At 42.0% G+C, this 14,245-nt stretch overlaps 1 protein-coding gene across 1 annotated transcript in view; it reads left to right on the forward strand.

Annotated features, from left to right (window-relative positions):
• cubn (cubilin (intrinsic factor-cobalamin receptor)) overlaps positions 1-14,245 on the forward strand; it is an 86,874-nt gene that overhangs the window by 18,288 nt on the left and 54,341 nt on the right. The window contains exons 14-24 of the mRNA XM_032510808.1: positions 254-488; positions 1,461-1,642; positions 3,323-3,485; positions 4,451-4,641; positions 5,047-5,203; positions 5,723-5,898; positions 6,396-6,561; positions 9,458-9,683; positions 10,105-10,235; positions 12,241-12,430; positions 13,990-14,150. Of these exons, the coding sequence (XP_032366699.1) occupies positions 254-488; positions 1,461-1,642; positions 3,323-3,485; positions 4,451-4,641; positions 5,047-5,203; positions 5,723-5,898; positions 6,396-6,561; positions 9,458-9,683; positions 10,105-10,235; positions 12,241-12,430; positions 13,990-14,150 (1,978 nt within the window). The remainder of the gene's footprint in view (positions 1-253; positions 489-1,460; positions 1,643-3,322; positions 3,486-4,450; positions 4,642-5,046; positions 5,204-5,722; positions 5,899-6,395; positions 6,562-9,457; positions 9,684-10,104; positions 10,236-12,240; positions 12,431-13,989; positions 14,151-14,245) is intronic.

The raw sequence follows: 14,245 nt of genomic DNA on the forward strand, positions 1-14,245 counted from the left end.
AGGGCTGCATGCTTTGCCTGAAATGACAGCTGACACCAACAGGGAGGGAAACAGATTTAAAGCAAGGTTGTGACGCTGTGATTGGCCCTTGGAAATTGTGGCCAATTCTGATTGGTGAACACCTCCAACAGCTGATTCAATTGAGGAAGACAGCAGTGATTAAGTGTGTACGCTGAGCTACATTAGTGGATGCCATTGTGTTTTTAAATGTAGCAGACTGACTGACAGGGATCCGTTGTTCTCTCTTCCCCAGATTCTGCGAATTACCTTTCCTTTCTTTGATCTGGAGAGCAGCACCAACTGCAACTTTGACTTCCTCCAGATCCATGACGGGGACTCTGCCTCTGCTCACATGATCGGAAAATACTGTGGCCACAACAACCCACAGGAGCTCTACAGCTCCCACAACTCCCTGTATTTCTGGTTTCGCTCGGACCACAGTCTTAATGCTGGTGGCTTCACAGTTGCTTGGCAGTCCGTTTACCCAGGTAGGGTTGATTCACCTGTTTTGGTTGGGTTACTTAGTAATCCTTAAAAAAGTAGGTTAGTAAGTAGTTTTAGCTTTTTGAACCCACACCTGTGACATACAATGACTGGTTTAGAGGGGAACAGATGTCTGGTTTCATGCAAATGTGTGAGGAGGAGGAGGGGAGGTGCACGAGACCATGAGACAAACAACATACTGCGACTAACCAGAACAATTTGAAAATATAGAAAAGACAAATCAACATCTCTTTATACAACCTACACCCCTCTCTCTCTCTTTCTCTCTCTCTCACACACACACACACACAGACAACCACACAGTGTGGAAATCCATTATTTTGTTCTATTTTGGTAGTTTTACAATATGGCCCCCTCTCCCTTGCTTAATGAGCCAGAGAGAGAGAGAGAGAGAGAGAGCTAGAGAGAGTGCAACAGGGGTCGAGTGAGCTAGAGAAGAGAGGGCGAACAAAGCAGTGAATCAGAGATTAAAAACAATGTTTTTTTGGTTTCTTTCACGGCGCTTATGTTCTAAAGAACGATTAAACACAACCACAATTTTGCAGGAAGATGACACATTAATAGCCTGACATGCCAAAAAAATGATATTTGCTGCTGCTAGGGTGCGTCTAGATTTCTGGGCTACCACATTGCTGGAGTCTGGGTGAATGCAGACCGTCATTCTGTCAATTCAGTGTGCTTTCAACCCTTTGTTGAGCTGAGAGCGCAATCTAGTGGCTTCATGATGATCCGTTACACTTCTAATAAGTAATGATTTAGAGGGATAACATTTGCATTAGTCCATTCGTAGGAAAATCCTACCTACTATATATACTAAGCCCTGAAAACATAATTACAATGTTAACAATTTAACAATTTCCTCCTTTTGTGAAATATTGTGGGTGTAGCTCACAAAGGTTTTTATAAAGTGTGAAATAAATGTTCATCGTTCCCCTGAAATCTCCTTTTCCTCTTAGTGTGTGGAGGTGAATTAACTGCCCCCTATGGCAACATTAACTCACCTGGTTACCCCGGAAACTACCCACCTAGCCGCGACTGCTATTGGAGAGTGATGGTGGAGCCCGGCTTGCTCATCACCTTTGCATTCGGGACTCTCAGTCTGGAGCAGCACCCCGACTGCAACTTTGACTTCCTAGAGGTGAGAAATGATGAGATTATCTCAATAAATCAATCAAACATTCAATCAGAGGTTGGCTGTTACAGCCAAATTGTGTGGTTGTTTAATCAAAACAGTACTTGTAAATCGTCTCTTAACCATAATTCCTAGTAGATGCTAGATCGCACCCGTCACACGTGTCAACGTCAACACCTGGGCTTAACCCTTGTGTTGTCTTCAAAATCAACATTACTGTCGATGCTTTTTATCGTTTTCAACTTTTTCTTACGTATTTGTCCCTTTTTTTCCCAACACTTTTGACGCTTTTTTGCAACATTTGTCGTTGACTTTAGTTTTAAAGTTATTTTTGGCATCTATGGTCAATAAATCTACCTTTTAGGAAATTATACCTAATGTTTGAGTTAGAAAAGCAGAAATTAGGAATTATTGAGACTAAAATTAAAGGAATGGATGTTGATGGATAATCACAGACTGGAATATGTCAACTTTTACTCAATACTATTTCAACAACACTTCCATTTATTTTTTCAAATGCTGTCAAATTGAATAAGACCCAAAATTAATGAAAGTAGAGATTTGTTCTTGGCAAAGAGCGTTGGGTGGAACCAATCATGTTATTTTGCGGAATTAAAAAGAACATTGATATAGGACAACAGTCAGCAGACGTTACTGCCATTTTTATATTTTTATATTTTACATAGGCTCTTGGTTGCAGGTGTTGTTAATTATTTCTCCCCAATTATGCATCACAATCCTGTTGGAACATGTTCGATTGAGTTGTTTTTGGTTTGGAAGATGAATTGGTGATTTTGCGGCTATGCAGTCATTCCACGCTAAAACCTGTAATCTTGGATGCCAATGTTGGTCATTTCTCCTCAATTTCGGATTACATTGCTTCTGGAACATGTCTTTGGTTTGGAAGCCTCTATAGGGGATTACGGTAGAAAGTGCAGCCGTAGTCTGCTGCAAAGCGGGACGAGAAGCCCAGATGTTGATGCCCGCGCAGCATGCTCATGTGTTGACACCGACACATGTATCAAGTGGGATCTAGCATCTGCCGTACTTCCTCGCTGAAGCCCAACAATACTGTATGGAGCTAGAATAGATAATTTATTACATGCAAGAAAAAAGAAGATCCGACAGAAAAAAAAGTTTGAGAGAAAAGGTTTTCATACTAATAGCTCTCTCAAAATACTTTTTTTTTTTTTTTTAATATTTTGCTATCAGTGCAGATGCATTTTGAGAGAGATTTTTTTTGCTATTGGCGTGAAAACCTTATATTTTATTCTCTCAAACTTTTTTTTTCCTCTCAGATCTTTTTTTTCTCACATGCAACAAAGAAACAATTAATAATAATAATACATTTTATCTATAATGCATTTCACATTTAAGACAAACCTCAAAGTGCTACAGGTAAGGTCATAAAAGGAAGATCGAAACATCAGTTTAAAATACACATAAATAGTGCAACCACATTATTGTGCAAGGTTAAAACTCATAGGTTCTGCTAAAGAGAAATGATTTTAGTCTTTTTTAAGTCCTTTAAAAAAATTCTAGCTCCATATTACTGAACCTAGTTACTGTAACACTGGCCAGGTGTTTCCTGTGTTTGTGCACTGTATGCCACTAGTGATACCCCTCTATGGAACAAGCCTACAATACGAACTGTAATCTATTGTCTTGTGTGGCCAAATATTGTAGATCCGGGACGGTCTTCTACCTGAAGACCCACTTCTGGGGAAGTACTGCAATACTGCATCACCTCCCCCCCTGCAGACCACCGGTCCAGCTGCATGGATCCACTTCCACTCTGACTTCATTGTCTCCGACCGAGGCTTCCACATCACGTACACAACATCACCAAGTAAGAAGCTGTGCACACCCTGTTATGATTTACCACATTAGATAGATGCAAATGTCTCACAGGAGCTTTATTGGAAGATTATTCTGAACCTGGGAGCAGAATAACAGGACCGGCCCACTTTAAATGTGTCAGTATTGTCAATGAAGGGGATTTTATGAAGTGTTGTTTAAAGACTTAGTTGTTTTCTCATATTGTATCATCTTTATTTCCTGGTTTAGATACAGGGTTTTAAAACAGTTGAGTTGATAACTTGTCGAAGACGGATAAAGGTCCAAACACTAGTTACGTCCAGAGGCAAGCTGAACCAATCACATTGGTGTATCTGATGTAGGCGGGGCCAGAGGGGAGCTGCACCAATGACATCGGTGTATCTGATATAGGCGGGGCCAGAGGCCAGCTGCACCAATCACATTGGTTAACCAGTTAACTCTGCTGGTAGCTAAGCGTACGGGGCTCTGGATACGTCACCCCGTGGGTTGTTGTGATTGGTCGTAGTGTTATCCAATTGCATGCAGTGAGATTTTTAAATGCATGCTTGGTGCCGCCCCTCGAGATGGGCCACTTTCATTACTCGATTCCAGACCCGTAATCTTTAGGATTTGGGTCTGGATTTTCAGGCCATCAAGGAATGGCAAATCAGTGTGCTTTCAGCCCTTTGTTAAACAGAGAGAGCCATCTAATGAGCTCAGAGAATAAAGAAAATGGTTGTTGACACTTCATCTGGCCATCTCTACCAAATAGAGGAGACAGATTTCATCTGATGTGTAAATGTCAGCAGTCAGTTAAATTAAAAGACTTCTACTTGTGTGAATTTTAAGAGCTGTCACACATTTTATAAGCATCAAACTGGAATGCCAATACCATCTTTCTGTCCAAAAATTCTCAATAAATATGACTGTGTGATAACGTTTTGTGTAATTTCAAATGTAATGGAGCTGCTCACACAGGGATGTGTTGTGTCTTAGGTGACCCTGGTTGTGGTGGTACCTTCACTGACAGCGAAGGCATCATCATCTCCCCCAACTGGCCCAACAACTATGCCCACAACCGCCAGTGTATCTATCTGATCAGGTTGCCAGTGGGGGAGAAGGTGGCCCTCAACTTCACCCACATGAACCTGGAGATCCACAGCAGCTGCACCTTTGACTACGTGGAGGTACGACTTGTTTATGGCTCACAAACCTAGATCCTGATTCATTTCTTTTGCTTTAATACATTTTAAGTTTTTTTTTAAACATATTTAAAACGTACTTTTCCCCTTCTTTATGTTTACTGGCAATGCTTTCCTTCCAGTTCAACTGGTTTGAATTGATTCATTTGTCCATTGTCCATTGTCCATCGTCCATCTTTGACCCAATTGTTTTATGTGTTGCCCAAATTATGTGATACATTTCATCAAAGTTCTCTTTTTTTAATGGTTACTTTATTATCTAGTTTTAGTCTTGTTTTCATCGTGAAAAATAGTTATCAACAAAATTGTTTGTCATAGTTTTTGTTGACACCGTTAAAACTGCCTCTTACCTACTTCTCCTTCCTCTTCTTCTCCCCCCTTTCTTTCCAGGTTCGTGATGGTGGAATGGAGACGGATCCTCTGATAGGGAGGTACTGCGGGAGCTCCCTGCCGGCTCCCATTCTGTCCTCCTCCAACCTCCTGTGGATCCGTTTCAGGTCCGACGACTCGATCAGCCAGGCTGGTTTCAGGGCGGTCTACACCGTTGGTGAGACTCCACACATTTACACACATGGGGGATGTTTCTTCATGTTTGTGTGTCTCTTGTTCTGTGATACGTGTTTTGAGAAAATTGCATGTCTGATTGGGCTGATGCCACTGGAAGATAATCCTGGACTAAATACCTTTATACCCCAGGTATGGGGGTTAGGATTATGGTTATGGTTATGGGCTAACATAGACCTAACCCTAGATCTACACTCTTGGTCTACTCTAGCATAGATCTAACCCTAGATCTACACTCTAGTTCTACTCTAGAGTAGATCTAACCCTAGACTCGTTGGTCCCTTTCCTGTTGAGTGGAATGGAAGGTGGTTTGGGACAGCTCTGTGACAAGGCGGTCTCTCTTATATCCCCCAGGGAAACAGCTCAGTGTTACTGAAAAAGCACCACTAAACCATGATCCAGGGATTATCACAGATCCTGGCAAAGATTGGAATGGACAAAGAAGTCGAAGCAATGTTCATTCCATTTGCCACTGACCATCCATTAACCCTTCTCTCCCCAGGTTGTGGAGGTACTTTGACCGGGACTGGGCAGTTCCGCTCTCCCTACCACCCCAATGCCTATCCCCACAACAAGGTCTGCGAGTGGGTCATCAACCAGCCAGAGGGCTATGTGGTCACCCTCAACTTCCTGTCATTTGACGTGGAGGGCGGCTCCTGCAGTTTTGACTCAGTTGAGGTAGACGAAAAACAGCCACACCATTCTTCTTCTTCTTCTTATCTTCTTCTTCTCCTTCTTCTTGTAACTATTATTATGACTTATTTATTTTTGGTGGATGGTGTCTCTATGTACATACATTGGCAATTATATATATATATATATATATATATATATATATAGATGATGGATGGAAGGAGGGAGGGATAGATGGATGGATGGATGACAATGGATGGGTGGAGAAATGGATGGACGGATAGAGAAGCGTGGAGATGGATGGATGGAGATAAATGGATGGATAGATGAATGAGTGGATGGACGGATAGATTATAGATGGATGACAAGATATGGATGGATGGGTGGATGGAATTATATGGATGGATGGCTGGATTGATGGATGGATGGATGGATGGATAGATGGATGAAGAGAACTGGGTGGATGGAGGTGGATGGATAGATGCATGAATAACGGATGGAGATGATCAGTTCTAAAGGTGCATGTTTCCTCCTTCCTCCAGGTGAGGGATGGCTCCACGTCCAGTTCTCCTCTGCTGGGGACCTTTTGTGGTGTTGAGATCCCCCCCCGGCTCCAGTCCACTCAGAGATCTATGTACATCCGCTTTAAGACAGACGCCTCTGTGAGCAACAATGGCTTTGAAGCAGCCTATGACTCTGCCTTGGAGGGTGAGAGGACTGATGTTAAGCAAAGATTTAAGCAAAAGATTTCCTTTCCTACCGTAGGTTAGAAACACATCTCCTGTAATAGGAACACACAGCTTTTAAAGATTCCTTTTTGGGGGCTTTGGGTGATAGTGGATAGACTTGAAAGAAGGAGAGAGATGGGGGATGACACGCAGCAAAGGGCCGCAGTAGAACTCAGTCGACATGGGGTGCACGCTCTTGCTGGGTGAGCTAGAGGCCGCCCCAGCACACAGCTTTTATCCTTCAGCTTATACATTTTTTACTGTGGTTTGATCCGTTTTTTTGTTAGATTTTTCGGTCTTGTTTAGTTCCATTCTGATCATTTTAATTTGAAATACGCTAAAGTACATTAGTATATTTTAGTATGTGCCTGGTTGATATGTTAATCCTACTGTGGCAAGTATAACATTAATCACCAAAAAGCACAAGGGTCCTACAGCGTTTAACCCTCCTCTTTAAAAAATGTCTACATCTGAAATATGGGTTTCTTTTTAATCAAATCACCACAAAAAATGGATTGGATTCCTTACAACACTCTTTGCAAATACAATTGATCACTTTCATTCCTCTGATCTTAACTATTAGTCAAAATAATTCAGAATGTCTGCTTTTTTAACTCAAATATTAGGTATAATTCTATGTAAATGAGGGTTATTGACCATGAATTCCAAAAAGTAGTGTAAAACTAGTGGTAGTAAGGTGGTTTTAGTGGAAAAGAAAGTCTGAAACAGGGACAAAAATGTCAATTTTTGTTTGTTTTTAACCCATGAGGACAACACACGGGCTAAAGAAATCTAAATGAGGAGGACTCATCTCAAAGAGTCGTCTTTGAGTCTGACCGGAGATAACCACTGAAAGACAAATCCCCGTAGTGAGCTCCTTCATCATAGAGAGAACATGAGATGTGGCTGAAAGCTTGCAAACTTGGGCCGAAGGGCTCCCCTCTTTCTTGCAACTTTGAGTTTGTTAAGATCAGGTAAGGATAGGGTGACCAGACGTCCCCGGTTTCCGGGGACAGTCCCCGATTTTGGCTACCTGTCCCCGGCTGGATCTGTCCCCGGAAATGTCCCCGGTTTTCACTGTGACTGAAAGACCCGAAATTGGAATGAAAGAAAGAAAAAACTGAAAAAAACGGAGCCGATAATCGCACACCCAACACACGCAGGCTCCAGGCAGCCAGAGCCCGCGGTGCTCAGAGAGGTTTTAGAAGCCGTGTGTTACGATGCTAAAATCACTGATTATTTACATGGAGTCTGGTGGGTTTAGCGAACGCAATTTCGCGGACTTTCATGTTTTAAAAAGGATCTTAATCTTTAACAGAAAGGTCGACCTCCTTAGAAATCCTTCCCATAATGTTGTCAGACACTTAGAATATTAATCTGAGTCTGTTAGCAGCTAAACGAGCACTTTTATGAACGTAAATACAAGCTGGACAATAATCCTATTAATTTACATTGCAGCGATCTCGTTTAATACTGCATCACTGTCAAGGAAATATGTCCTCAGTAGTTTTCGTTGTATCTGATTCTCAAGGAGCTGTTGCAGAACAAGCCTTGAGCAGTAAGCAAAGCTGTCAGAAAATGTAGTTCAGTAAACATACACATTATGATATTGAGACTTCTATCTTAAATATTAAGACTTTCTATCTTGAAATATTAGGACCATTAGGACTTTTATTTTTGAATATTAAGACTTTCTATCTTAAAATATTGGACTTTTTATCTTGAAATATTAGGACTTTTTTTTATATTGGACTTTTTATCTTGAAGTATAAGGATGGATTTTTTATCTTGAATATTAGGACTTTCTATCTTGAGGTGTAGTGGAGTGGAGTAGGAAGTAGCAGCAGGGGTGGGTCTAGGATCAACGAGTGGGGGGGGGGGGGGGGGGGGGGGGGGGGCTCAGCCCTAATAAGAAACAGCTCTAGGTCTAGTGTCCCCGTTTTAAGTTTACAAAAATAAAACATTACTGTTTTGGAGGTAAATACGCTTCGGAGCTGAAAATGTCCCCGGATTTTGTCTGAGAAACCTGGTCACCTTAGGTAAGGATGAAATAAAGCTGTAGAATTTGACTTTCTTCGGGGTGCTGTGCCAATGTTTCCATGGCTCATTGTCCCAAAATATTCCCCACTGGACCAAAAGCTTAATCGCCCGACATCCTGTCATGCCAAAAACAACCGTGCATCCCCCTACTGACTGGACATATGATCTGAGTTTGTTTTTATATGCGTTACATAGAGTTAAGTAAAGACATAAATACAAGTAGCTCAGTCTATCTTGTAACTCTAGTTTACACTACTGCAGGCTGTCTTTCATAGCACACTAGGAGATGTTAGATGTAAGAGTCTTTCTCCTCAGCAGACAATGAATAAATAGAGAAGCAAAAATACACATTCTTTAATACTTTAAAAACCACACAGCACAAACATGCTATTTCACAGTTCCAGATGCAGCGACAGCTTTTACCTGGCACATTTCACAGTTTAACACATTCAGTACCTTTGAGAAACCTCTAGTTGAAATATAAAAAATGTACTGTACGTCTTCCAACTTGAATCAAAATCCTTATATTTGCACTTTGGAGTTTCACTTCATTTCCCTGTACATGCCACGAGGTCGTGATTCTGTCCCTAAAATTATCATCAAACAGTATGTTGAAAATGGCTACAAAGGTGTTAGCTGGCAGCAGGTGGGCAGTTTTGCTTTATAGACTAAAGAGATTGAATTATGCGTAGTAAATGTGCTGAAACATGCAAACTGGGCCATGTTCTTCTACAAAAATACTAATATTTATCTACATGCCAGTGGCACTGCCTGGCAATTTTCAAAAGTCTACAACTGTCCAAAGTTGACCAGTTGTCCTGTTTGTCCCGTACCAGGCTGTGGGGATACCCTGACCAGTCCTTCGGGCACCATCACGAGCCCTGGCCACCCCAACAACTACCCCCACGGTGCCAACTGTACCTGGTACATCAGCGTCGCCCCTGGCAACCTGGTTCGCCTGTCGTTTGACTCCTTCAACCTGGAGTACCACACCAACTGCTACTATGATTACGTGGAGGTGTACGACAATGGCACTGTGCAGACAGGACACAAGATTGGCAGGTACATGAGACACACACACACACACACACACACACACACACAGAGGATGAAGCTCTGAATTCACTTTGAATACAACAATCAATGTCTAATCATTTCAGTTGTACTGTATATTTTTGGCTAGTCTCATTTATAATAAAACATCAAATTCTGCCTGTGTGTGTGGTTGGTGTGTGTGTGTGTGTGTGTGTGTGTGTGTGTGTGTGTTGTGTGTGTGTGTGTGTGTGTGTGTGTGTGTGTGGTGTGTTGTGTGTTGGTGTGTGATTTGGGCTTTAGAACAATAACTGCATCAAAACATCAGAACATAATGTTTTAATAACTCTGCCACTGCTTTGTTTTCATACACGAGCACACACACACACACAATTCTACTGTTTGTATATTTTAATATGGTGAGTTTATAAGAGATTTGTGTTCTTTGCAGGTACTGTGGGCGTTCAGTGCCTCCATCCATCACCAGCACTGACAGCATGCTCACCCTGCTGTTTGTGTCGGACTCCAGTTTAGGAACCGAGGGATTCTCTGCCAGATATGTCTCAATCGATGCCAGCACAGGTACACAGAAGATGTTCATGTTTTTCATTTTTATGTGAATGTATTTCCGACTAGCCCTGAACAACAAGACTACATCACACAGGCTCAGGATCCACTACAAGACCTAACCAGTTCCAGTTTCATTAGTTCCGAGACAATGGAGGAAAAGTTCACCAGTGATAGATAGATAGATAGATAGATAGATGTTTATTGATCCCAAGAAAAATGGGAAATTCCTGGAACAGCAGCAAAAATCAGTCACAAAGCACAAATATAAGTGTAAATGATACTTGGAAAAATATACATACATACAATATACATGAAATAATAATAAAGAATAAAGTAAAAAGAACAAATATTTGAATATACAGGATGGGGGAACAAAAATGTGCAACTGCTAAATAATATGCTAAAATGTAAATTTAAATAAACAAATGTCCAGGTTGCATTAGTGCAGTAGTGTGGGTCCAAAAGTCTCATCTACCACCAGTGTGATGACGTGTTAAAAGTGTTATTGTTTGTGGACAGAATGAATTTCCTGTAGCGGGTCCGTGCGGCATCGAAGCTGTCGGAGCTTTTGAGAAGCTGCTCTCTGTTGGACCAGTGTGGGGTGGAGAGGATGATCAGGGTTATCCATGATAGATAACCGTTTGTTCAGCGACCTCCTCTCCACCACAGCTTCAAATGTGTCCATTTGCAGCCGATCACGGAGCAGCTTCGATCAGTTTGTTCAGTCTGTTTGTATCGCTGGCTCCGATGCTGCTGCCCCAGCAGATGACTGTCAATGGGTTCATTTATGACATGACTTTCTTTGCATAGAATGCAGTTCCTTTTGCTCACGATATATATTTAAGTAGACTACGTGTGCTAGTCCTCGTTGCTTGATGTGAACGTCGTGCCACGTCAGAGCGGCCAAGTTGGCGGCAGCGGTGTGTACGTACGGTTAGTAGACCTTGAGAGTGCATTTGATATTTTTCTAGCATGATGTTCATCAATTTCTGACTTTATGCGGTTCTTTTCAAAGTCATAAAGTGTATTTTTTTATTTGGATGAAATGAAAACACAGTACTCTGAATACAAGGTTGTGCTTGTCCTCGGGTCAAATTTGACGTTTTCATATCAGAAATTTGGGTTTCTTTCAACCAAATTTTCAACAAAAAATAACCTGGATGGTTCCCTGCAACGCTCTTCGCAAGTAAAATAAATTATCAGTCCATTACTTTCATTGAATTTGGGTGTTTTATTCAAATTTATAGCATTTGACAGAAAAAAATGTGAAGAAAGTGACAAAAATGTTGAAAAAGCTTCAAAAACAGGGGGGAAAAAACACAAAAATGTCGAAAAGCGCAGAACAAATCGACAAAAACATTGGAAAAAAGTGACCAAAAGGAATTGGATTAAAGTGACACAAACGTGACCTGACAAGCTCAAGATGTTTGGTTTGGGAACTCCCCATTGGCTGGGCTCAATCCGAGGGGGCGGGATAAATGGTTGTCTCTCAAACCCCCTCTGCACGCAGTAGGACAGCGCTACAACCAATCAGAGCAACGCTGGTTGATAGATCAAACTTGAACCTCCAAACACATCTTCCTTTTTTAAGAATGACTTCAGAGCTTCACTCAGAGTCTGAGAGCCGATTGGACAGACTGTCTTCTTTGTTTTCAAGTAGCAGGGAGTTCACCACAAACCGTCGCAGCTCTGCCATCCTTATGTTAAACCCGCCCACCGGAGAGGTGCTAGACGGACCCTGGCTGCAAATTACATTTGCCCGCCGCTAGGGCGCGTCTAGATTTTTTAGGCTATCAAAAACATTGAAAAAGGGACAAAAACATCAGTGAAAAAGCAACAACTGTGTCGGAAAAGAATATTGAAATGTTGAAAAAATTTAATTTTAAATTTCTGCCCAGAATAACAAAGTTGCCTGGTTAATAGCAAGACCACAAACGAGTTAAATCTCTCTCTCTCTCTCTCTCTCTCTCTCTCTCTCTCTCTCTCTCTCTCTCTCTCTCTCTCTCTCCCCCATCAGACTGTGGAGAGACTTTCACCTCCTCTACCGGGTCCTTCACTTCACCCAACTTCCCTGACAACTACCCTAACAACAGAGACTGCATCTTCAAGATCATTGTGGAGGTCAACATGCAGATCATGCTGAACTTCAGCGACTTTCAGCTGGAGGGCTCCCCTCCTTCGTGCAGCTTTGACTTTGTAGAGATCAGGTAAGGATGAAGCAAAGTTAGAGAATTTGACTGTCTTTGGGCTAGCTATGCTACTGTTCCCATGGCTTATAATTCCGAAGCTCCGATTGTCCAAAAAAATGGTCCATTGGACCAAAAAAGCATATTTTTGGTCCAACAGCCTGAAAACAAACATGCATTCCCTGGCTAATTATTATGCATAATTCGAAATAAGGTACAGGCATGCCCAAACTCTGCCTCTGATTGGCTGACCCTGATATTCGTAGCCTAACCTTAACCAATCCCACTCCTGATGCCTAATCTTTCGAGGCAGCACATAATAATTAGCCATGTGCTTTTGTTAGGGAGAGTGTATAGCGACAACGGCCCTTTGGGGCAATGCACGTTTGTTTTGTGGACAACATAAATGGGCTTTCATCCATTCCTCTGAAAGAACAGCCTGCCAAGCAGAGAATCTAATTGGGAAAAGTTGTTGCTTAAAAAAAGAAACCCAAATTGGCAGGCTAGATGCGTCTTGCAGGATGATTACACACCAAGAAATGTGAGTGGCTTTAGATTAGCATATCTTATTCTGTAACATAGTGCACATGTATGCTGTGTGAGTATGTGCACGTAATCAGACACATTAGAGCAGGGATCTTCAACTAGGGCATCTTCAGATTCAATGAAGGGGGGGCTCCAAATTATTGTTAGGTCTTAACGTGAATCCAACATACTATTAGTCAAGATAAATCCCTACTGATGATAGGCTTAGTGGCCCATAGGTAAGATAGTCACAAAGGTAGCCACCCACAGGTACAGTCATCCTGAGGATTCACTGTGCTACATGTCTGGTTAACATTAAATCATGATTTACAAAACCATGCCAATAACTAACAAGCTATTTTAAACTTTTTAAAGGTCTGGGTCGCCCTACATTTGTAGGCCCAGTTTAAAATGCAACTTAAAGTTATACAATATAATAATGTAGTGGGGGATCCCTGCTCCAACTCTCTTTCAGTTAAGGGGTTCTTGGCTTTCTTCCCATTCATATGTGACTAGAGCTCCTCCAAAGACATTTTAATTAGATTGTACTGATGTATACTGATGGGGCGGCTGTGGCTCAGTGGTGGAACGGTCAACTGCCAATTGGAAGGTTGGTGGTTCGATCGGTCCTTGGGCAAGACTCTAAACCCCGAGTTGCCCCCGATGCTGCCCCATCAGAGTGTAAATGTGTGTGAGTGTTTGTTTGATGAGCAGGTGGCACCTTGTACGGCAGCCTTGGCCACAGTGTATGAATGTGTGTGAATGGTCCCTGTACTATGTAAAAGAGCTTTGAGTAGAAAAGCTCTTTATAAGAACAGTCCATTTACAGTCTAGGTGCAGGAAGAGTAAATCAGTTTTTCATTTGGATTTCCCCACACATCTAAATCGCGATAATCGTGATCACGTTTCCTGTCCGAAGACAACGTTAATGTCTGAAGACGTGACAGCCGAGTTAGCGTTGCAGGGTACCAAGTAGACTGGGAGAAAATAATCACCTGGTGTCTTTCTTTACTCAGTAGCCACTTCCATACTGAACTTCCACCATCTTTTTGCAGGGACGGGGGCTACGAGACATCTCCCTTGATTGGTAGGTTCTGTGCCTCCCAAGGGCCTCCAGTTCTGGTCTCCCATAGCAATCGTCTTTGGGTTAGATTCCGCTCGGATAGCGTCATCACGTATCGTGGATTCACTGCCCACTGGGACGGCACACAGACTGGTGAGTGGGCACGTTTTTTTTAATGTTTTCCATAGCGTCTCTTACAAACATGGACATTTCTTATGTTTTTGCAATATGGCAACAAAATAGCAACT

This window comes from Etheostoma spectabile, unplaced genomic scaffold (assembly GCF_008692095.1).
Source record: "Etheostoma spectabile isolate EspeVRDwgs_2016 unplaced genomic scaffold, UIUC_Espe_1.0 scaffold272, whole genome shotgun sequence".
NCBI lineage: Eukaryota > Metazoa > Chordata > Actinopteri > Perciformes > Percidae > Etheostoma > Etheostoma spectabile.